Source organism: Alosa sapidissima, chromosome 12 (genome assembly GCF_018492685.1).
Source record: "Alosa sapidissima isolate fAloSap1 chromosome 12, fAloSap1.pri, whole genome shotgun sequence".
Classification (NCBI taxonomy): domain Eukaryota; kingdom Metazoa; phylum Chordata; class Actinopteri; order Clupeiformes; family Clupeidae; genus Alosa; species Alosa sapidissima.
Genome location: NC_055968.1, coordinates 18473553 through 18497230, shown reverse-complemented (window position 1 = coordinate 18497230; position 23678 = coordinate 18473553). Strand labels below are relative to the sequence as shown.

Below are 23678 nucleotides of genomic sequence, written 5' to 3'. Positions count from 1 at the left end.
TTTATCCTATCGTGTATTTGGCGCCACCTGGGGACGGGGGCACAGTATTATCTAGATAGGCGGAGAAAGATACTTAATCATAATATAGGTCATTTGGATTTTTGTGGAAAGATGGCGGACTGGGCACATATCGTCCGTTAAACGAGATTTTATTTGTCCCAATTATTTTATTTAAACACTGTCCAGCGCCTATTCAATGGGTTCTCCTTAACTGCCAGTATACCACCTATGCCTAGATTGCAATTTGAACGAAGAACGGCACCATGATGTCAAAGAAACAGAATGCTGCGAAACAAGTCAATGCTGCACATGAAGGTGCAGCTAATAACGGACATAACTATGCTAGCAAGGGCCACATTTCCACCGACTCCAACAAGAGAAAAGAGTGCTCCTCCCCAGCGAAGATTTTACCTGCTGCTAAAAAGAAGGGCGAAGACACCGAACAAGTTGAAGGTATGACTGCAGTTTTGGATGCATTAAAAATGTTGAGCGAAAAAGTGGACACAATTGGTACGCAACTGCAACAGAACTCTATCATGCTAACAACAATAACTAAAGCAGTTGAATTCAACGCAGCAGAGATTAAAGATTGCAAAGATCACATTAAAGCAACAGATAATGATGTCTCTGAATTGAAGAAAGTTAATGCAGATCTACAAGAGCGTGTTCTGGAGCTTGAGCGTTATAAACGCAGGTGGAATCTTAGGATCAAAGGGATGAAAGAATCTGACAATGAGGACACACGTGCGATGGTCCTTAGCTTGCTGGTGAAGATTTTTCCATCGTGGTCTGCAAACATTAACCACATCGTCGACTCTGTGCACCGCCTCGGCAGACGTGAAAAGAACAAAACAAGAATGATCATCATCCAGTTTACTCAGAGGCTTCACCGTGACAGTATTTGGAAGATGACCAAGGATTGTGAAGTCTGCCAGAAAGAGAAGATCCACTTCATGGAAGACCTTTGCAAACCTGACAGGGAATCACGAGAGAAGCTGTGGCCAAAGATAGCTGCAGCCAGAGAGGCTGGAAAACGGGCATACTACAGAGGTGGTGATGGTTATATTGATGGAGTTAAAATTACTTAGACAAAAACCGTTATACATTGGTTAGGTTCTCCATACTACCATTAGTTCTATCTTTAAAATGGGTTGGATGGTTTTCTCATTTTGAATCAGTTGGGACAATAATTCCTCATTTTGGAATTAAGCTAACCTTAATTCTTTGTTACCTTGTTGGACTTACTTCGCTAGCAATTGCTAGCTTTCTATGTTTGTTTCTTTTTCTTGTATTTCACTCAATGCTAGGGGCTTAAGAGATATTACTAAAAGAAAATCTATTTTTTTATTTTGTAAGGGCGAAAAAGCTAACTTTATTTTATTACAAGAAACTCATTCAACTACAGAGGACCAAAAATTCTGGGTCAGTCAATGGGGTGACAAAATTTTGTTTGATCATGGCTCTTCAAGAGCTGCTGGCGTGGCAATTCTATTTCACAAAATTCAAGCCAAAGTGGTAATGTCTAAATCAAGCAATTCTGGCCATTGGTTAGTATGCGTCTTAGACCTTAATGATCATTATAACATACTTGTCAATGTCTACGGTTTCAATAACCTAACTCAAAATGGACAGATGATATCTGACATTTCTGCAACCATTGCACATTGTAAACTCTCTTATCCAACAGCTACTATTGTTATAGGCGGAGATTTTAACATGGTCCTTGATGAACACCTTGATAGATACCCTCCCAAACCTCAAAACCACTCCCATAACTCTATTCTATCAGAAATCTGTCGCTCTTATAATCTTTTGGATCCATGGCGACACAGATATCCAAACACCATGCAATATTCCTGGTTCAAGCCAAACCACACTGTCAAATCAAGAATTGATTTCTGGCTGGTCTCACTCTCCATGATTGACACCATTTCAGATTGCTATATTTCAGCTGCTCCACTCACAGATCACGCAGTTATTAAACTGAGTGTAAAACCCTCTAATGTCAGCTATTGCAATAAGGGTTATTGGAAATTTAACTGTAGCCTGCTAAAGTCCCAAGCGTTTGATAATGGTGTGAAAGCCATCATTACACAAGTGATATCAGATTACTCCATAGCATCTTATCTTTCTAAATGGGAATTCATTAAATTTAAAATAAGAGAGTACTGTATATCCTATGGAAAAAAGATTAATAGAGACAACAAGTCATTAGAACTCAGTTTAATTAAAGAAATAAACTTGCTCTGTCAAAGTACGCCCCCTACTGATGTGGACAGACAAAGACTACAAACCTTGTCCTCTGAACTTGATAAAATCTATCTCAGAAAGGCAGAAGGAGCCTATGTAAGGTCCAGAGCAAAGTGGATAGAGGAAGGGGAGAAAAGCACATCCTATTTCTGCCAGCTAGAAAAAAGAAGGCAAGAAAAAAACTCAATAAAATCTTTACTAATAAAGGGAGAGGAGAATAAAGATCCAGTTGTGATCACAAAGGAAGTGGTTTCTTTCTACCAGAAATTGTACTCTTCTGCATATTCTTGTGCTGATGCAAACTGTTTCTTCAGTAATATCCAGCATCTTATTCCTCGTATAGATACTGATTTTGCTGAATTGTGTGACTCTGACTTTTCTGTTGAGGAACTTGATAAAGCGGTAGAAGGTTTATCCTTAAACAAATCTCCTGGAATTGATGGTCTTACTGCCAACTTTTATAAACACTTCTGGGATTCACTGAAAGGCCCTTTCCTTCTTATGTTAAAGGAAGCGACAGATATTATGACATTCCCCCCCACCATGAAACAGGGTATAATAACCTTAATTCCCAAACATGGCAAAGACCCCAAACTGCTAGATAATTGGAGACCAATTACTTTATTAAATAATGACTATAAAATTATAACTCTTGTTTATGCTAACAGATTAAAAAAGAAAATCCACACCATTATAAGTGATTCCCAATCTGGTTTTATGAAGGGTAGATCTATCCACAATAACATTCGCTTGGTACTTGATGTACTAGACTACAAACACTTGATTGAGGATGAGGGCTTCTTGTTATTTCTTGATTTTTACAAGGCCTTTGACTCTATTGAGCATCCTTTTATTTTTCAATGTTTAAAACTATTAGGTTTTGGTGATAAATTCAGAAATAGTATAGCTTCCCTATATAACAATACTAACAGCTCCATCTCCTTACCAGGGGGCACTTCACCCCGTTTTAATATCGGACGTGGAATCAAACAAGGCTGTCCTATTTCTCCCCTTCTTTTCATAATTGCAACAGAAATGCTCTCTATTCTTATAAAAAACTCAAATATTGCCCCACTTGACGTTTTAGGATTGCCAGTTGTAATTAGCCAGCTGGCTGATGACACAACTATTTTTATGAAGCATCTGGCCGAGACACCAAAAGTTTTGAAGACGATTGAGTCTTTCTCTAAAGCCTCTGGCCTGAAATTGAATTTAAATAAGTGTGAGTTAATGCCTATCCACCAGTGCAATCTAACCGAAGCCTATAACATTCCCATAAAATCTACAGTTAAATATTTAGGTATACTTATTTCTAGTGATCCAACAGAAAGGGAGAACATGAATGTGTCAAGGATAACCAAGGATTGTCAGGCTAAACTTAATTCATGGTTACTGAGAGATATTAGCTTACTGGGTAGAGTCTTTCTAACAAAAATGGAGAGTATCTCAAGGTGTATATATCCTGCTTATTCAATGGCTATTTCCAAGAGAGCCATTAAAAAAATCAATCAAATAAACTTTGACTACATATGGAAGAAAAGGGTTCACTATGTTAAAAGATCAGAAATCATAAAAGACATCAGAGATGGAGGGTTGGAGGCCATCGATATTGACTCCATAAACGGAACATTAAAAATCAAGTGGTTGAAATCATTTTTAAACAACAGTACCAGCTTCTGGTACCATATACCCCATGAAATATTCAAAAAAATAGGTGGTATAGATTTTTTCCTTAAATGTGACTTCTGTATTCAGAAACTGCCCATCAAATTATCCCTCTTCCATCAGCAGGTTGCTCTATACTGGAAGATTCTGTACAATCATAATTTTACCCCTCACAATACACCTATCTGGAACAACAGATACATTACTGTAAAGAAGTCATCCTTGTTTATCAAGGACTGGCTAGAGAAGGGCATCTGGTCAGTCCTGCATTTAATTGATTCTAATGGATGTCTCTTAACATATCAAAGCTTTTGTTTGAAGTATGAGTTAACCTGCAACATTGATACATATCATTCTGTATTTGATGCCATACCTGACTCCATTTTAGGCCTAATAAGAGGAATAATTTCAGATCCCAATATTTGTCCTTCCCTACCACAGCTCTTTGTTGAAGGTTGTGACTTTAAGAGTTTTAGATGCTCCAACAAATGTCTTAGAAACCTATTTATCAACCGGTCTTACCCCTTATTAACATATAGAAATTCTATTTTAAAAGTTTTTCCAAAGAATCGTATACAGCTTTTGCGAACTAAATACATGAGATATCCCATAATGCCTAAGGCCAAAGAGCTACATTTCAAAACTTTGAATGGAATATACCCCTCCAACGATTTAATCCAAAGGCGCTTTGGGATTGAAACTGATAATTGTGTATTTTGTAATGGGCTGGAAACCGCTGAGCATCTGTTTGTCGAATGTGTTTATGTTAAAACCTTGTGGCTTGACCTTCATAACTGGCTCAGTCCTAAATGTTTTATGTTAGATAACTTTGACTTGAAGGACATTATATATGGACTCTTTACTGTGAATGATAACGATGATCTCTTAGTAAATGTGATTGTTATTCTCTGTAAATTTTTTATACATAAATGTAAATACTCAAAGGTTAAGCCCACTTTTAGTGGGTTTTACAATGATTTCCTTTATTATACAAAAGCCCTTAAAGCTATGAAGTCTAAGAAAGCAGTACAACTTTTGAACAGTGTTACAGAATATGATTTAATGACTAAGCCCTAGTTATATGTTTTTTTTTTCTCTGTTGTGTTTTTTTTTCTTTTTTTTTTTTTTTTTTTTTCTGTTTTGTTTATTATTTTATTTTTTTTCTCTTGCTTCCTCCTTTTAATTACACCTGATCCTGTACATAGATGGATTCCTTATGGATTGTTTTGACCCATGCTTATTGTACTTGAATTACCAATAAATAAAAAAAAAAAAAAAAAAAAAAAAAAAAAAAAAAAAAAAACTTAATCATAATATAGCTCCGCCTGTTTACCATATTTGGTGAAACAAAGGCTATGTGGAGAGCGCTACCTCAGCCTTCTAATAGACTGGCGCTAACACTACAAGCATAGTTAGATAGTGCTTATAGGTCACATCCATTATTTGTGTATTAAAATGGTTGAATTCAGACGTTATATTGAACGACTTTTGCAGAAAAGTTGACTTTTTTTTCCGATTGAGTACACAATCCCGTATGGTAAGGCGATTTTGATCCATGTTTTACGGTTGGCGTGCACTCAGATCAGTGCATGCATTACACTCTCTTTCCGGGATTGTGCACGTGGGACGTACGTCTTCTGGATTCCATAACATAACAAACTAAAAGTTATCAGATTCATTCAGCAAATAATTTGTTAAATGTAAGTAGCCTAAATATTATCTTAATATCCAATTAAAATGAATAGTATATTTTGTGAGCCAAAGAGTTATCAAACAATCTTCTGAGTTCTTTGGTGCACACACACCAAGCAAGCGAGTGAATGACTTTTATGCTTAAAATTCTCTACGTGCTAACAGGAATGAATTATTATTTATTCTTTGAAGTTGCACTCTCTTTTTGAATGAATACAATTTATGTGACCGTGAAAAATGAAGATACGTGACCAACACGATTGGCTAACCTAAGGGGCGGAAACGTATATATATCCATGGGCGGAAATATAATTACGTCGTAATTCTGGAATCTCTCCAAACATAACAGTCTTGCGGTTTTGTAGGTTGCACGGAACGTGAAACAGGTTAGTGGGAATTAAACATTAGCTATTGTTGCCTGGCATTGCAGTTACGCGAATGAATGCATTGGTTCATTCCTCTTTGGTCAACGTTAAGTAAGGTCTTTTGAACAATTACTGGTAGGTAGCAAGGTAACATTGGCGAGTTGTCCTGAAATGCATAACGTTTACTGTGTTTGTTTAATGTGCAGTTAACATGAAATGATTCTGCATACATTCGACCTAAAAAGGGGTAAGATGTCTTGACAATAAACGTGAAGGGTCTTTTGGCGTCCCAAAAGTGGTGATAGTGAGTATACTCAATGTTGTTGCATCTCAAGGAATTCTGACGATTGCGTGTTGCTGTTTTCTACATTTAATTGGGCAGATATGAACATCACACACCTCACACTTCGATGCTGCCTCTCTACTTATCCACTATTCAGAGTTAACCCTGCCAGACTTATATCATCCACACAAGTAAGTCACATAGCCTGCCTTTGTACCACCTTCAGAAAGCGTATTGCATTCACTGTCCATAGAACCATATGTTTATTTCTTGTATTGGTGACTCATTAATGTCTTTCTTTTTTTTGTCAAGATGACCATGGCACCCCCCAGACATAAACATGCAAAGAGAATTGAGGGACTGGACAAGAATGTATGGTAAGCATGGGCTAGTGTCCATTTTAGTTGCCTCTATAGTATGATTTCACCTCTGACATAATGTGCTTGACCTTTATAATATGCAGGGTTGCCTTTACATCTGTGGCAGCAGACCCAACCATCGTCAACCTTGGACAGGGCTACCCTGATATTCCACCTCCCTCATATGTCAAAGAAGGGCTTGCCCAGGCAGCAGCTGTGGACAGACTGAACCAGTACACACGAGGCTTTGTAAGAATCTTAGTGTCTTCGTATAGAAAATTCTTAGTATTGCCTCCTTTGCAGCCATACTTATTTGGCTTATAAGAAAAAACGAAGGATAGCTTCCAAAAATGTTGCAAAATAAGTCCTTTAATGATTCAATAATAGGCAGTAGCAAAGCATGTAACAATACAGTAACAGTATGCAAGGCTTTTGTATATACAATATACCGCTATACAAAACATTTAATGATTATGAACACCCACTAAAAAAGCTATGGCTATACTTTCTTTTCGGTAACTCCCTTTGTGCAAATTGGCTAGATGGGCCTTTTGGTCCTTCTATTTACAACCTGTAGGGTTGTTGGTCAAGAGGACCCTGCTTTGCACCTGGCCAAATGTTATGCTAATTGAATACTTTCTGAGTACTTGGAGCAAATAGTAGACACGAGGTTGGAAAGCCTCTCATTGCTGTGTTCATACACAAAGAGTCACATCTGGGGGGTGGCAGAGATGCACAGAAATCAGTCAATTTGGTCCTAATTATAAATCTAGGACATGTATATGAAAAATACAGGTTACAATATAATAATAAAGTAATGCATAAGCATAAGAAATGTACATGATCTACATCAAATCAATGGTCCTGATTCACAACCTCTGCTAGTAGGAGTTAGCCTCCATGGAAAGTAGGAGTATTCCATGCAGCAGGTCTCAACACACACACACACACACACACACACACACACACACACACACACACACTCACTCTCTCTCTCATACACACACTCTGGTGAAGAGATAAGAGTGGAGACTGAGGTTATAGTTCATCTCACATCCCACATAACTCTCTCACACAGCTTTCACAGGATCTAACACATGGAATATAGGTTCTTCATATAGTTGTAGGAATTCAAAAGTTGACAGAATGCACAGGAGGAGGGGCACCTGGTAGAACTGGTTATATCTGGTAAGGGTTGTTGATGACAAGCCATTCATAATAGTCATCAGAATGCAACCTGTTGGTATGGTTACAGAGAGCGGAATCTCAACTTTATGGGGAAAATAGAGATGGAGAGCATTTAATGTCATAAGATAATAGAATGGCATGAAATAAAAAGAACTTCAATGTTTTTTCAGTCAAGACCCTCGTCATAGTGAATGACTCATTAATATAGTTGTAATCCTGGATCCTTTTGTGGATGTATAGGTTTATGTGGATTGAGCTGGAGTGGAGATGTTTGCGCTTTTGCTCCCAATATTCTCAATGTGACATTGTTATTAATGTATGAGAGTAACACTTTAGTTTAGGAAATACATGTTGTCCACATTGTTAATATCTGTATAAGCTATATCTACGGTAATGTATAGTGCTCAACAATGTTTGTAATATGCATCATTGAATCATTTATTCTTGGTAAATCCTTCATAAGCGACTAATTGGTCTTGACCTAAGGTCACTGATATGTAGTATGGACCAAAATAGAAAGGCTCCTAATACACTATTTAAATATGTGACTTATAGTGACATAATAATAACATATTAAGACAATTCATTAGAAGGCTATAAAGTTTCCATTTTGATCCATACTACTGTATATATCAAAGACCTTAGATCAAGGATAACTAGTTGCGTATCAACGATCTCCAAAGAATAAATCACCTATTCAGTAAGACCTAATGCATGTGTAATTGTGCTTAAAGGGGAAAATCCGGTGAGTTTTCACAAAGATCTCCGTTTCTCGAGGTCACCGAGTACTGTCGGTACAAAACAAAACGAAAACAATCGGTTTTACCTAGGTCAAGTTGCTACAACCAGCAGCTAATGCAGCCCGGCAGCTACAGCCTAAACTCTGTGGGCATGTACATGGTGTGTGCTGTTGGTTGTTTTTGTTTTGTTTCGTACCGACAGTACTCGGTGACCTTGAGAAACGGAGATCTATGTGAAAACGGATTTCTCCTTTAATCGAGATCTTATTGACCACTAATACATACACATAGTTATGTATTAATGACTAACACTTGTTTCCTAAACCTAACTGTAACCAATGTCTGTCAGTAACTTACTGCTTTCCTCTGTTTGACTGTGTAAATAGGGTCATCCATCTTTGGTCAAGGCCCTATCGCAAGTGTATGGTAAAGTGTATGATCGGCAGATTGATCCCTTCAAAGAGATCCTAGTTACAGTCGGGGGTTATGGATCCTTATTCAGTTGTATGCAGGCTCTGGTGGAGGAAGGGGATGAGGTAGGACAAGCTCCTTTTTGATAGTCCAGTTCTATTCTCCTATGATGCACATGATTGTTGTTTGCATTATCACATTGCACTCAATGCAGTTTGTTTGTCTTGTAAACGGCTGTATATTATTTGTATATTGTCCTAGACCAGGGCTTTTCAACTGATTGTGACCCAGGGACCACCATTCTGACTAATTACGTAACCCCAGGACCACCACTGAATAAAAATACTGATTCCCACATTGCAACTACAGTGGGTACATATTTCAATTGTCCGGCTTCATGCGTGATTCTCACGTGACCTCACGCGTGAATCACGCTTCTTTTATTTATATTTCCCCAGTGAAGCTGCAATGACCCAAACAACATACATTGTACATTACTGAATCTATGGTCAGGGACCACCAGCAATGTCACAAGTGGGCCGCGGACCACCCCTGTCCTAGACCATCATTTCCCAACCTTGGGGCCGAGACCCCATGTGGCGTCACCCAAAATTTAAAGGGGGTCGGCTGAGATATTGGGTATCTTACAATTGACCAGGACATTATATTTATATATATATATATATATATATATATATATATATATATATATATATATATATATATATATATTAGGGCTATCAATCGATTGAAAAATGTAATCGAATTAATTACATACAGTACTCTGTGATTAATTAATCGCATATATAATTTTTGGTGTGAAAGTATTTTAAATTCAAATGAATCATTGAATAATCAGCATTAGTGACATTAAAGTTCAAAAACTCTTTAATTATTATTTTTACTGTTCAAATAATGGCCATAATAATCTATGGTATGACCCAATATGCTGAGGAAATAAAGGAAATAAAGTTTTTTTTCACATACAAGGCCTTTCAGGCCACAGATATAACCTAGGGGACACAATGAAAATAAATTGACACTCCCCTCAACTCCACTATTTCTTTGCATTGATGTGCGACTTTAGAGTTGACGAATTCCGGTGATATGCAAATTCCTTGCTGCAGACATTGCAGAGGACTTTATTTTAATCAACACTTTATTTTTAATCAACACCATCAGGCCGTTTTTTAAAAGTAAATGTTCCAATCAATGATCTAGGCAGCACATTTTCTTCTCTCTCCTTCATTTTACAGTCTAATGGTTACTGAATAGAACGGCTCGGGATCAAAGGTCATATGGAATCGATTAATCTGCACAATTTTTTTTTTTTATCAGTTATTTTTTCTCAAATTGATTAATCGAAATTAATCAGTTATTTTGACAGCCCTAATATAAACATGATAAGTTAAGTAACTAATCAGATCCTTTATTACAATCTAGCTATGTAAAAATAAACATACAGTTAAGAACAAAAATATTTATACCCCTGGCAAATATTTTTTTAATTGATAATTTTTCTTGACCAATATGTTTGTCCTGACTGAAAATCACACTGTCACATGCCAAAAGGTTGCAAGACAATATGGGAGAAACATGGAATCAAAAAAAGTGGTGACTTTCTCAGAGTAAACAGTTACACTAAGGGCTAGTCCACACGTACGAAACCGATCTTTTTATCCTCCGTCTTCCTTGAAACCGCATCAGGAATATTTGCATCCAAACGGATCCATCTCAACACGACTCAACACGTTACTTCATACCCCAGGCCTATAGGTGGCACTGTTTCTTTACAGAAATTGACCAAAGTTTGTGCTTTACAAACAGACAGAATAGGCTATGACAAAATGGCTAGTGCAAGGAAACCAGAATTGTTTGTGTGGACTGATGGTGAACTGTCAACTGTAAAACTAATAAACTTTATTTTACGGTTTGTGAAGGATGCAGTCCCGTCCTTTATTTGGCTAACGCAGGTAGGCCTACTAATCACCTTTACTTTCTTTGGTTGTAGGATAGTCCGTGATCCACATTAGTTTTGGCTACAACCAAAGAAAGTAAAGGTGATTAGTAGGCCTACCTGCGTTAGCCAAATAAAGGACGGGACTGCATCCTTCACAAACCGTAATACTAGTTTTCATACATGACATTGCCTACGATTACACTCCGTAAGATAAATATCACAACTGGTGCTGCGCAGCGCCGATAGCTTATGACTTGGTGGACTGAACACTGTTTTTCCCGGTGTTTTTTATGCATTCTAGCTACTGTCAGTGACGCGAGAGAACTTAAGTTATTAGGAAAGTGCGGTGTAAGTTTAGGCTACATTAATTCGTGCGTAGTGCCAGTGTCATTAATTTATTTGACATGTCTTACAACATACATGCATTCACAGTCGAGTGAAATCAGTTATAAGCATAGCTTAGAACTCACGTTAAGCCGATGGTAGCACACTGAATGCGAATGCGCGATTTGATGCAGGCAAAAGTATTGACTGTTACTAACGAAGGTTTTATAGCAATATTATAAATGTGGCGACAGAATAGCCTAGAACTTGGGTAAGCCTTGCGTTTAGTAGCCTAATTGCGGTGATAGCCACACAAACAATTCTGGTTTCCTTGCACTAGCCATTTCGTCGTAGCCTATTCTGTCTGTTTTTAAAGTGCAAGTTTTGGTCAATTTCTGTAAAGAAACAGTGCCACCTATAGACCTGGGGTATGAAATAACGTGTTGAGTCGTGTTGAGATGGATCCGTTTGGACGCAAATATTCTTGATACGGTTCCAGGGAAGACGGAGGAAAAAAAGATCGTTTTGGTACGTGTGGTCTAGGCCTAAGATTCTGGAGGAAAAGATCAGGCAGTGTGCCGAGAGACCTGCCACAATAGGCAGCATTTGACCATTAAACCACGCAATGATCCAAAACATACAGCCAAACAAGGCAAGAAATGGTTAACAGAGAACAATATCAACATTTTAGAATGGCCCAGCCATAGTCCAGACCTCAATCTGTCACAAAAGTGAGCATGAGGCCAGAGTCAGGCCCTAGAATCATTGTGGAGACATGGAGAAGCTTGGTAGGTATTATATGAACCATTTTGAGAGCTGTGAATGCAAAAAAAAGATGTTCCAGTGATTTGTTAAAAAAGGGTATGAATAATTTTGCACGCCATTTTTCATAAAAAAATTTAAAAAGACAAAAACAATTCTTTTTTTTGATTCCATGCTTCTACCACATTGTCTTGCTACCTTTTGCCATGTGGCAGTGTCATTTTCAGTCAGAACAAACATATCAGTCAAGAGAAAAACAACTTTAAATCAATATTGGCCAGGAGTATGAATAATTTTGTTCTTAACTGTAGACATCCCACATGAGATCATCATGGGTAATAATGCTCAAACAAAGTATCAAAACAACCAGGTGAGAGATGCGCTCTCTCTCAAAATAGGGTCATCTGCCAAAAAAGGTTGGGAACCTCTGTCCTAGACAATATGTACATGGTCTGTATATCGTCCATATTGTATTTCAGATATGGCCTACTGTTTTGCCTGTATGTTATATGTATATTTTCTGTATATTGTCTGTGAAGTGAGATTGACGGCATAGGCCGGAAACAAATTTCTTGTTTGTAGTAACTAGGCAAATACATCTGATTCTGTTTCTGAAGACCACTTAAGCTCAAAGCAAATAGTGCCACTCCAAACTTTACTAACCTGACTACATGAAACTTATGAATGCTATAGCAGGGGTTTTCAACCAGTGGTCCATAAGGCCATTGTGGGTGGCCCCTGACCATGCATTAATGCAATGGTTGTCAAACTTCTCAAACTTTCTGTCATATCCCAGCAGGGCTCTACAGTGCGCCCATTTCACTCGCGAGTAAAAATGATGCCGTACGAGTGCAAAAAAATATTTAGGCGCACTGGTGCTAATGACTTCTAACCATGTCAATGTTTGTCTACAAAATACACCGCAACATCGAGAAACATTACTGGTGCAAACCATAGAATCACGTCGCGAATGCAGCATAAAAACCTCCCATCACCTCCCTACACCTCCCATCAACGTTAGCAGTTTCGCGTTGTGACTCGCTAGTAGTCGCTTCTATCAAATCCAAGAGCGCGCAGAAAAAGCGGAAAGTTAGACTAGCTAGGCAAGATGCAAAGATTGAAGAAATTAGTTCTTCTATCCACCGAATTAATTGGATATAGGAGGAACAGGATGAGATTCTGAGAATGCAGTGAGAGAAGGAAAGGTAACCTAACATGCCTTTTAGCCCAGTTGACGTATTGGCTGCAATATGCAAAATATAGCTGTAGCGAACGAACCGGCACAAAAGTACCCTCCCGTAATACTCCCATTTTATTCAAAGGTAGAACGCTACTGACAACTCCAGGCTTCTACGCATGTATGTTTGTTTACACCGAATACAAGCTGAAGTGCAAAACGAAAGTAGGTCTAACGTTTGCCTACTGCCCCCATCAATGCAGATATTTCAAATAAAAACTAAAAGTATAAAACATACATCCTTGATTAGCCTATGTTGGGTTTTGTGGAAGAGAAAAATGGACTGTTTTAGTAGTAGTAGTCTATTAGGCAGTATGCAGTCAGATAGGTCACCATGGGCATATTTGGATTAGCTATAGATGGATTCACAAATAAATAAATTAGCCTACATTTGGCAGGATACTTGATATACAGACTAAATGCAAATATGGCAATGCATTATATTATTTTACATTAACAAAATGTAGGAAAATAGAACAGACTGAAAATAAAGTAGGCACTAATCTTTAAAATCCTGTTTCCTGTAGCCTAAATGTTGTCAGTCATTCTTAATATTCGCAATTGGTGCACTGGCATGTTTAACTGTTAGCTGCAGTATAATGTTAGATTATTTGTAAGTTAAGTACAGAACTGACTGTGCTCCCAAATTTTTGTCTGTGCTCCTAAATTTTTTAACTTGGGCGCACAAGTGCTCCTGAATTTTATTTTTTAGTGTAGAGCCCTGTCCCACTTTGAAAGGAGTGAACAAGATGGTAACGACATTAAAACATTATTTCCCACTATGTTTCCACATAAAGTTTTCCTCCTGATCCCCTGGATTTGATGTTGTTTTAATTTAGGGCTGAAACGATTACTCGAGTAATTCGAATAATTCGATTACAAAAAATGATCAAGGAAAATTCTCTGCCTCGAAGCTTCGTTTAATTCATATCACTTGCGTTTACGTGGCCTGCTCAGTTTAGGGATTATTGTTTCACACACGGACTGTTATTACTGACATGCACCCCCAGAATTAAGTGGGCGAAATGACTGAAACCGTCTGTAAAAGGCAGAGAATGTCCAACGTTTTGGGATCATTTCAAACTTAGAAAAGAAGACAAGGCGCAATATGTCCACTGCCAAGCAGAACTAGCGTACCGCAACAATGATTCAACACAGTCCCGGCGGCATGGGGGGGCTTTGGGGGGCCAGGCCCGCCCTGGACGAGCTTGGCTGCTCCAACCAACCCCAATCCCATAGATTGATTTTGAACACTTATTAAATGTAGGCCTAGCCTATACGTTTGTCAGTCTAGCAAGTAGCAAATAAAACTTGTAAAATCTGTATTATTCCGTAGCTAATCAATCAGGAACATTAGGTAAGCCCATCACCTAAATGGAGAGGAGGTTAGGTGGCGCAGTCTACTTCACTTCTGCACTAACCCCTGTCATCCGATGACAAATATAGCTTATCGGCTCGCAGGTAGGCTATATCTCATATCGTAGTTAGTAGAAGTATGCCTAGTAGTTTCTGGGTTTGTTTGATAGCGTTAACCTTTACAGTTTTTTTCTTCTGACCTAGTCGGAGAACAGGAAGCTTACCACTCCAGGGCCGAAGTTATCCGTAACTTCGGGGCTAACTCCCTAACACTCTATCTGAAAGTGATTAGCAAATGAACGAGGATTTTGGTTTTATCTGCGGATTTATTTTTGCATTTTTTTATATGACTAGCTCCAGTCTCAACTGCACCATTTTACAACAATTGGATCTACATTTTCATATTGGAATGTTTTGTCAAGTGTAAGCTTAAACTACCGTGATCAATTTAAGTTCCAGTGCCCCCCCTGGAAAGGTGTAATGCCCGTCCGTGAATTTGTGTCTGCCGCCGGGTCTGATTCAACACCTAAACCGAAAGCATCCAGTTGTTAACACCAGCTCACCAAGCGTAACCGCCGATACAAGGCAACGTAAACACTGATGTTGGCTAATTTAAAGGGGAACTTGGCAACTATTTCAACGTAATAAACCTGTTTAGAAATCATTTGGATGGTTAAATGACCTGTTCCGGTGAAAATGGTGACTTTTCCCGCTGCCCCTAGCGTCCCCAGGCGGAAAACCAACCGTGCAACATTGAGACTACCTTCCCGGAAAGAGAAGTGAGAAACAAGAAACTCGTTTTAAATCGTGTTTCTTACCGTGTAACATCCACATTGTCTGCCAAACTTATGCTAACCGTTTTGCTAGCTTGTAAACAAATCCATGTGCTTTATCGTTACCTTTTTCCACAGTTTGAAATAGCATAGGCCTAATGCACAATTTCTCCAGCAGAGGTGGAAATCCTGCCAAGTTTCCCTTTAATGTATTAGCTAATTAGAACATACGGTATTAGTAGCGGCTGTAGCCTAATGTCGTGAATCGAAATTATGTTATGTTGTGGAAATTTTAAGTAGTAAACTAATGCATGTAAGTGAGCATTGCAAGTGAGCAATACACTTAAAAACTCAGCACACACACTCATCTCGTCTCTCTCGCGCGCGCGAGACCGCATTACTTTAAGTTTCAAAACTGCAGTTTTGGAGGAAATATTTGCAGTTCTTATGCAGGAAATATAGCCTATGAATTTACTTTGAAGTGACTAGGGCTAGTTTAGGCCTACAACAGTTTCTCAAACTTTTTTTCTGGGGACCCACTTTTTAAAGATTACAGACTATCGCGACCCAACTGGTGACTGTGGTAGTTAACAAACTAGATCCTTATAGAAAGCTGTTAGCTTTCCTAAGCTATATAAGGTATAAGGAACCAATGAGCTAGACAACAAATTCCCATTATGTTATTGTGTAGCTAAGTACCCTGTGAGTGAGACAGCTGTAAGTTAGTGTCTTGAGAGTGAGACAGTTGTCTGCGTGACTTTCTGAGTCACTCCTTAGAGCAGTGGTTCTCAAACGTTTTCTTTAATTCCCCACTTTGATTAAGGGGGCATTCTCGAGCCCCACCTGTCCCTCATCGCTCTAAGAAAGTGGTAGGTCAAGCTTAAAATTGTCAAATTTATTGAAATAATGACAAGTTCTAAGTATAGATAGATAGATAGGCCTACTTTATTGATCCCCAGGGGAAATTCAAGATCTCAGCAGCATACAGACAACACAAACACATTCTTTAACAGCAGAAAGAGTAATTAAAGTAGCCTATATAATATAAAAACACAACTAAGCAATAAGGACAGTAGAAGATAAAGAATATGCTAAATATACTAAAATACAAATTATACTAACTAACACTTAAATACAATATATAAAAATATACAAAAATACAAATTACAAAAATACAAATTATACTAACTAACACTAAATATATCCTCTTCAACAGAGTTAAAATCAGCGGGTGCAGCAGATATAATAATAATAATAATAATAATAATAATAAAAATAAATAAATACATAATAACACATTTCTGTTTTCCAGCAACATATAAGGAAGCATAGGCCATTTTACAGCATTGTACAATATATTCAATGAAATACCAACATGCTGCATTAAATGGATCCATAATCCAGTCATACAGAGCACTGCTGGTTGGGAAATATTTTTGAAATAAACTTTGCAGGGATGTGATGCAGGGCTACTGTTTAACACATGGGAATCACAAGAGGCTCCCGAATCAGACGTTTAAGCGATTTCGCTCAGAAATCTATCTAAATATTGTCGCGATCGAGGCGCCTGTCCCATACCTCAAGTTTTTTTGGTGAATGCAGTAATCTTATTTGCTAGGTGAGGTAGGTGCTTGTCTTTGCCTTGTAACTGGATATTTAACTCATGTATCGCTAAGATATATCAAATATATCGCTAAGATAGGCCAGCTTCGTCAAGAAATGTTCATTAGTGAACGTGCTTGCAGATTCAAACATGCGCTCTTCCTCCAAGAAGAGGCGACTCGGAGCTCAAACACGCGCGACAGCACTTTACCTCGGGAAAGCCACCTTGCCTCGCTGTGAAACAGTACAGCCTTCAGCTACCATCTCTTCGCAAAGTGCGGAGAATAGACGCGCTTTTAAGGACCGGGTTTTGATGAAATTCATCACTCTCACAACAACGTTCAAAATCTCACGTAGGTCGGGACTAACTAAGCTGCCTTGACACGAGCGCTTCCCTATGAATAAAACAGTGCGTCCATTGCGCATCGGGTGCTACCTGGGCCTAGGCTACAAATAAACAGGAGTTTTATTTTATTTTAATTTTTTTTCACGTCAGTTCGCGCCCCACCTGGCATGTCTCCGCGACCCACAGTTTGAGAAACGCTGGCCTACAGCATGAGTGTTGTGCATATTAATAAATTGCACTTAATAACGCAAACTTATTTTTTATCTAATTAATCGATGAAATAATCGCTAGAATACTCAATTTCAAAAAGAATCGATAGCTGTAGTCCTATGTAGATAGCCTATTGATAGTTCATTTGTTTGTGTGCAGTAGTTTTGTTTTGAGTGTATGATATTTTCCACTTTTTCCAAATTTGCCAAATTTCTTTTCCCCACAAGTAGGGACCGCCCCACATTTTGAGAACCGTTGCATCAATGTATTGTTTTAATGCGCAAATCTTCATTTTATTTTCCATTCAGCAGTGGTCCTCAGGTTTCATTCTTTAGGCAAAAGCATACTTAACCAACTTGAATTGTTGTTGTATCCTGCATCATGTTGTGTAAAGATAAATAAGCTTGTATATAATAAATAAGCTTGGTTGTTGATCAGCCACTGTGGGAAATCTTATTCTTATAGCACAAGGAATTGAATACATTTCCTGTGTATATCTGAAATTACAGGTTATCATTATTGAGCCTTTTTTCGACTGCTATGTTCCAATGGTACGAATGGCTGGAGGCAAGCCAGTATTGATCCCCCTCAGACTGGTAGGTTTTTGAGTGAACTTCAACAGCTCTTTCACATAGAATCAACCGTCAACCAGTCTCTTAATTGACACTCTCTGACCCGGTTGTTTCCATACTCAGAAGTCAGGCAAGAAAGCAGACATCACCAGCGGAGACTGGGTTTTGGATCAGAATGAACTTGCCAGCAAATTCACCTCAAAGACAAAGGCTATCATCATCAACACACCAAACAATCCCATAGGAAAGGTGAGGCTATGACAACTGTGCCATGAATAGATGGGTCTGCAAGCCACTTCAAGGCTTTGCAGCATTTAGTGTTTCATTCCATGTCATTTTAAAGTAAAGTTAACTGATTTTTCTGCTGTTTACAGCCTTATTCAATTTGGTTTATTCAATATGACATGCTCTGAAAAACCTTTCTATACTGGCAAAATCTTTCAAAACGCTGTTTTCGGACAAATCCTCTGCTTTCTAATTTGTCGTTCAAAAGTGTCGTGTTGGTTCTCCTCCGGGCCCTGAGGTTGCATCCCGTTGTTGACTTTAAGCTGACAGAAACATGTTTGACTGACAATCCACCACTTCCCCCGGCAGATTTTCACCAGAGATGAGCTCCAGGCCATTGCAGACCTTTGCATCAAACATGACACCCTGTGCTTCAGCGACGAGGTGTACGAGTGGCTCATCTACAAAGGCCATGAGCATATCAAAATAGGTACTGTGTGGAGTCATCTGCGTCAGAAGCACAGAAGCAATTTAAACATTGTGTCTGGAGAGGATTTCTGCATGCTTGAACTGTTACCCTCTTTTGGCATTTCTATTCAGTAACATATGTTAATGTGTTTTGGCATTTCTATTCAGTAACATATGTTAATATGTTAACAGTATGTCAGTATGTATAACTCATAACTAACCAGAATTCAGAATCAGCTCTATTGGCCAGGTTTGCGTAAACAAACAAGGAATTTGACTCTGGTTAATCTTTGCTCTCAAAGTACACTACTCAATTAACAAGTAACATGTAATGCATATAATAGCATGTAATATATGACATAACTAACATGACATAACTGGGATATGAAGTAACGTGTCGTGTTGAGAGATCCGTTTCGACGCAAATATTCTTGAAACGATTCCAGGGATAACGGGGGGAAAAAAAGATCGGTTTGGTACGTGTGGACTACTTTGGTACGTGTGGACTACTTACACTAAGTAAGTGTTGAGAGAAGATGAGACAAGAAGGTTGCACTGTTATACTTACTTTGGTTTGCTTTGTCAGCCACTCTGCCAGGTATGTGGGACCGGACGGTGACCATCAGCAGTGCAGGCAAGACCTTCAGTGTGACTGGGTGGAAGGTGTGTGTCAGCTGACTCATATTTTTAATTCGCAAGGTGCATAGCCTGCAGACAGGAAAGGCTTAGTGCTTGTCTTTGGTATCGAAGAATTTAAACCAGAACAATGTGTCACAGTACCCCTAAAATATGTAGCAAGTCTGAAGTCTTATCACATGAATGGGTTAAAGTGGAGGCTATTTTTATCCCTCTTGTTCTGCAGCTTGGCTGGTCTATTGGCCCAGAACACCTGATCAAGCACCTGCAAACAGTCATGCAGAACACTCTATACACCTGTCCTACTCCACTACAGGCAAGTGCACGATGAGTTATCCCATGACCTACTTCTTACAGGCTAGTGTTTACCCTTCTGTTTTTGAGGCTCAGTTAGTTAGTTAGTTTGTTATTTTTGTCATATACAACAAAGTACAATATGTAGTGAAATGCTTAGGTTGTGTGTCTAGAAGGAGTAATTATTGAAATATTATTTTATTGATGATGCTTTGACCCTTAGGCCTTCTTCAGATCCAAAAACAGGAAAATGGCAGGCATCTGTGTATAGGCCCAACAGCAGCACACCTGGCAGACATCACCATCAATAAAATAATATATATCCATGGAGTGTGCGCCGCCTTTCCATTTTTAAGTCCCTCACCAGTGCTAAGCACCTCGCGTAAAAGTATTTGGTGCATGTTACTGTTAGTTTATACACCAAGAGGAATGATTAATCATGTTAATGACAATCAGCAGAGGATTGTGTTGCTTTATGAACAAGGTAAACACACCGACAACACTGATGAAATAATTTCCTTACGCTAATCAGCCTTTAAAGGGCTATTGTGCAGATATAAAAGACCCATGTTAATGTCAGTATGTTCATCAAAAGTTACTTTTAGGCTGGTCAGACACAAGATTTTGGCCCGATTTTCTAGTTTGAACATGCAGTGTGTGATTTTCTAGTTTGAACATGCAGTGTGTGCGTACAGATACATTGAAGAGAAGCAAATTTATTCTGAGAAAATACTGTATCGTGAGAGGCTGAAACGTAGTGTGAGTTACCACGTGTGCGATTAAGAGGAAATGACACAGCGTCCGTCCAAATTTAGAGGTGCACCTCCTTTGATTCAGTGTGCTCTGCTGACCCCTCTGTCTGTTGCTGGTACTGCAATAGGAGGCAGTGGCTCAGGGCCTGATGATGGACTACCAGCGCATGGGCCAGCCCGACTGCTACTTCTCCTCCCTGGCCGACGAGCTGGAGGGGAAGAGGGACCGCCTGGCCAGCATCCTGCGCTCCGTCGGCATGGAGCCCGTGGTGCCAGAAGGGGGCTACTTCATGATTGTGGACGTTACGGCACTCAGTGAGACTTTTTATCCCTCATTATGAAATGTAATATTTCCATTTATACATCATGTATTTTGATGTGCAGTATTTCAAAACCGGTCCTTATACAGTGTGTGAATTTGAAAGATGCTGGAGAAAATTCAGGGCTATATTACAAAGCCACAACCCAACAAGCCAGGTGTTAGTAATGTAGCTATGAAAACTGTAACCACTCCCATGTTCCCTGTGTTCCACTCAAGATAAGGACCTGTCGCACATGGGGGACGATGAGGCGTATGACTACAAGTTCATCAAATGGATGATCAAAGAGAAGGTGAGGAGGAGGAGGAGGAGGAGGCAGTGAAACAAGCCATTTGAGTTTTCGCGTGTCAGCTCACAAACCTAACCCCAGCATGCTGTCATCAGTCTTATACTCATATCAGCAGCTACCGTAGCAGTGAAGTAATGCCCCAGGCTGTTCCCCCAGGAGTACGTCAGCGAGTAACTATTTTCTGTTTTGTCTCTCTCCCAATTCCTCCACCCCCCATCTAGAAACTGGCGGCCATTCCAGTAACTGCTTTCTGTGGCGATGACTCAAAGAGGCAGTTTGAGAAATATATACGCCTGTGTTTCATCAAGGTAAAGGATTCTTAACTTAAATCTCTGGAACAGTTCTTTATAAATCAGCTTAAAAGTGAAAAAAATAACTGCATGGTCTTCATTGTAGGCCTAGTAACCTACTATATCTTGCCTTTTAAACTAGACACCCTCAAATCAAAATGGCAAATGTACCAGTAATTCCACTACTGGGGTGTGTTATGATTGGAAAGATGACTTATAATGACTAAAATATCTACTGTACATGTACATTTAATGAGAATTCGTTGAGCTCTCCAAGGCTCTGAGAACAGCTACAAAAATTAGCACATGCAATTACACAATTAGGAAACATCCAGACTAGATCACTGGGAGTCTCTTATTACTATGGTCAAACAGGTGGAGACCATAGACTGTATAAAATAGGTGTGGACATATATTTCCAAGTCTGTTGAGAGTTAGAAAGACTAGTTAATATAATTTGTATACAACAGGTTGTTTAGTTTAAGTTTGTCTTCTGACATGTGTTGTGTTGTTACATGCCCACTGCAGCAAGACAGCACATTGGATGCAGCCGAGACTATCCTGAGGAACTGGAACAAGTAGATGTTATGCTTGACTGGACCAGAACGGACAATGCTCTGCGTTCATACTACATGCTGAAGTGATCTGAATCAGATTTTAGAAATGTAGTTAAAAAAAATGTTTTTATCAGATTGAGGCCATTTTTTGAATGTGGCATGGAGCATTAAGGCCTGAAGGAAGCCTTACAGCCGGGCTACACCAGGCTTGCAACTGAAGGGTTCTGTTACTGGAGCTTAAAAATGGTTTTAGAAGACTGGTCTAATTCTTTTCGAAAGTGAGTGCTGCAATCACATCTGGGTAACCAGTTTCTTTAATTATAGCGGAAGCTAACTGTTGTAGCATAGCCGACACTGCGAATGGAACACTTCAGTTGCATGTCCGTTGTAGCCCTGTCAGTTTGTATTTAAAAAGACCATTTAGCTTTGACACAACACATGGACCTTAACATTGTATACTGTAGCACTGATGACATTCATAGTGTAAACCAGACAAACTTGAATCAAGGCGTTAAACACTCAGAGGTAGGCCTAGTTTATTATTGCCTCTTATTTTCATTAATGAAGATGTTATTTAGTATTTTCTGTTGCTGTAAGATTTAAAAAACCAAGCTGGCTCTGATTTATCTCTGTAGAGACCAATGTTTTTAGACCTGATTTAGCAACAGTCACTGGTTTTGCATAAGATGCAATTAATTTAGAATGGTTAATTTCATTTAGAAAATCATGAAACTTTTAATACACTATCTACATCTTCCAGCATTAAACACATGCTAGCTTGGTATTTTATCTGTGTTTGTGTCTGTTTTCCTGCTTTGTTGAGTCCAAGTTCTATACCACTGTGGTACCACAGACATTAATCATTTCTTTAAAATTCAAATACACTCATCCAAAAAAGTCCATTGCCTTGTGTATTCCCACTGGATTTGTATGTTAAAATTTAATTTAATTGATAGAACTAAAACTATAGGTAGATATCAACATTATACTTGTCTTGATTTTTACCTTCCATTCTCACAATTTGTTGAAGTCACACTAGTCCAGGGGTGTCAAACTCATATTAGGTAGTCGGCCGGATTTGTTGGAATGAGACCTCGTGGGGGGCTGTCATTATCATTTTTCTGCATGGGTATTGTTTGATTATATCACTTATGAGCAGTACACAATAATGTACTGCTGTCATATACTCTTTCTCTCTTGAAATGCCCTACTTCCATGTTAGTTTTTCTGCTTATACCTTGCTGAGGATGGTTTGTAGTGCTAGGTTTAATCAATTTATCATATCATAGAGATATTGCTTATACTGTAACACGTTGAAGACAACTGGATGTGAATATATTTTTTTCTAATTTCCCTTCCTATCCAAAACATCTGGTGGGCCGTATGAAACCTGCTGACGGGCCTGATATTTGACACCCCTGCACTAGTCAGAAGTAGTCGGTAGACGCTGTCTGATATATTCGAAATATTCGAAAATCATAATGTTATTGTGCATTACAGATAATATCAATCAAACTATTTGGTTTGTTTTAATTAAGTGAAAATATATCTAATCACAACAAATGTTCCTAACACTTGTGTTTTAATTGTATAAATGCTGTTTAAATTGAATAATACAATCACATAAGGAGTACTTTTGGCTTAGATAGACATTGGTCAATAGAATTATCACTAGGCTATTGTGTCATGTGTTTGTAAAGATAGGGAAATTAAATGTTTTTGCAGAGAATACTGCATAGAGCAGTGTTGTCA

General features: G+C 38.6%; 1 protein-coding gene across 4 annotated transcripts; it reads left to right on the top strand.

Moving 5' to 3' along the window:
* Nucleotides 1-5377: 5377 nt before the first annotated feature.
* On the top strand, nt 5378-22715 carry LOC121678257 (kynurenine--oxoglutarate transaminase 3-like). Of its 4 annotated transcripts, none has more exons than XM_042057628.1 (14): nt 5378-5615; nt 6355-6446; nt 6568-6632; nt 6719-6863; nt 8929-9078; nt 18033-18119; nt 18219-18344; nt 18690-18810; nt 19375-19451; nt 19651-19740; nt 20599-20785; nt 21009-21082; nt 21301-21387; nt 21898-22715. In XM_042057628.1, the coding sequence occupies exons 2-14, from the start codon at nt 6357-6359 to the stop codon at nt 21949-21951; spliced, it is 1353 nt and encodes a 450-aa protein (XP_041913562.1). In that variant the 5' UTR covers nt 5378-5615; nt 6355-6356; the 3' UTR covers nt 21952-22715. The 4 variants fall into 4 exon arrangements, with proteins under 4 accessions (XP_041913562.1, XP_041913561.1, XP_041913563.1 ...); XM_042057627.1 differs by lacking the exon at nt 5378-5615 and adding an exon at nt 5640-5993; XM_042057629.1 differs by lacking the exon at nt 5378-5615 and adding an exon at nt 6006-6107.
* The last annotated feature ends 963 nt before the right edge of the window (nt 22716-23678 follow it).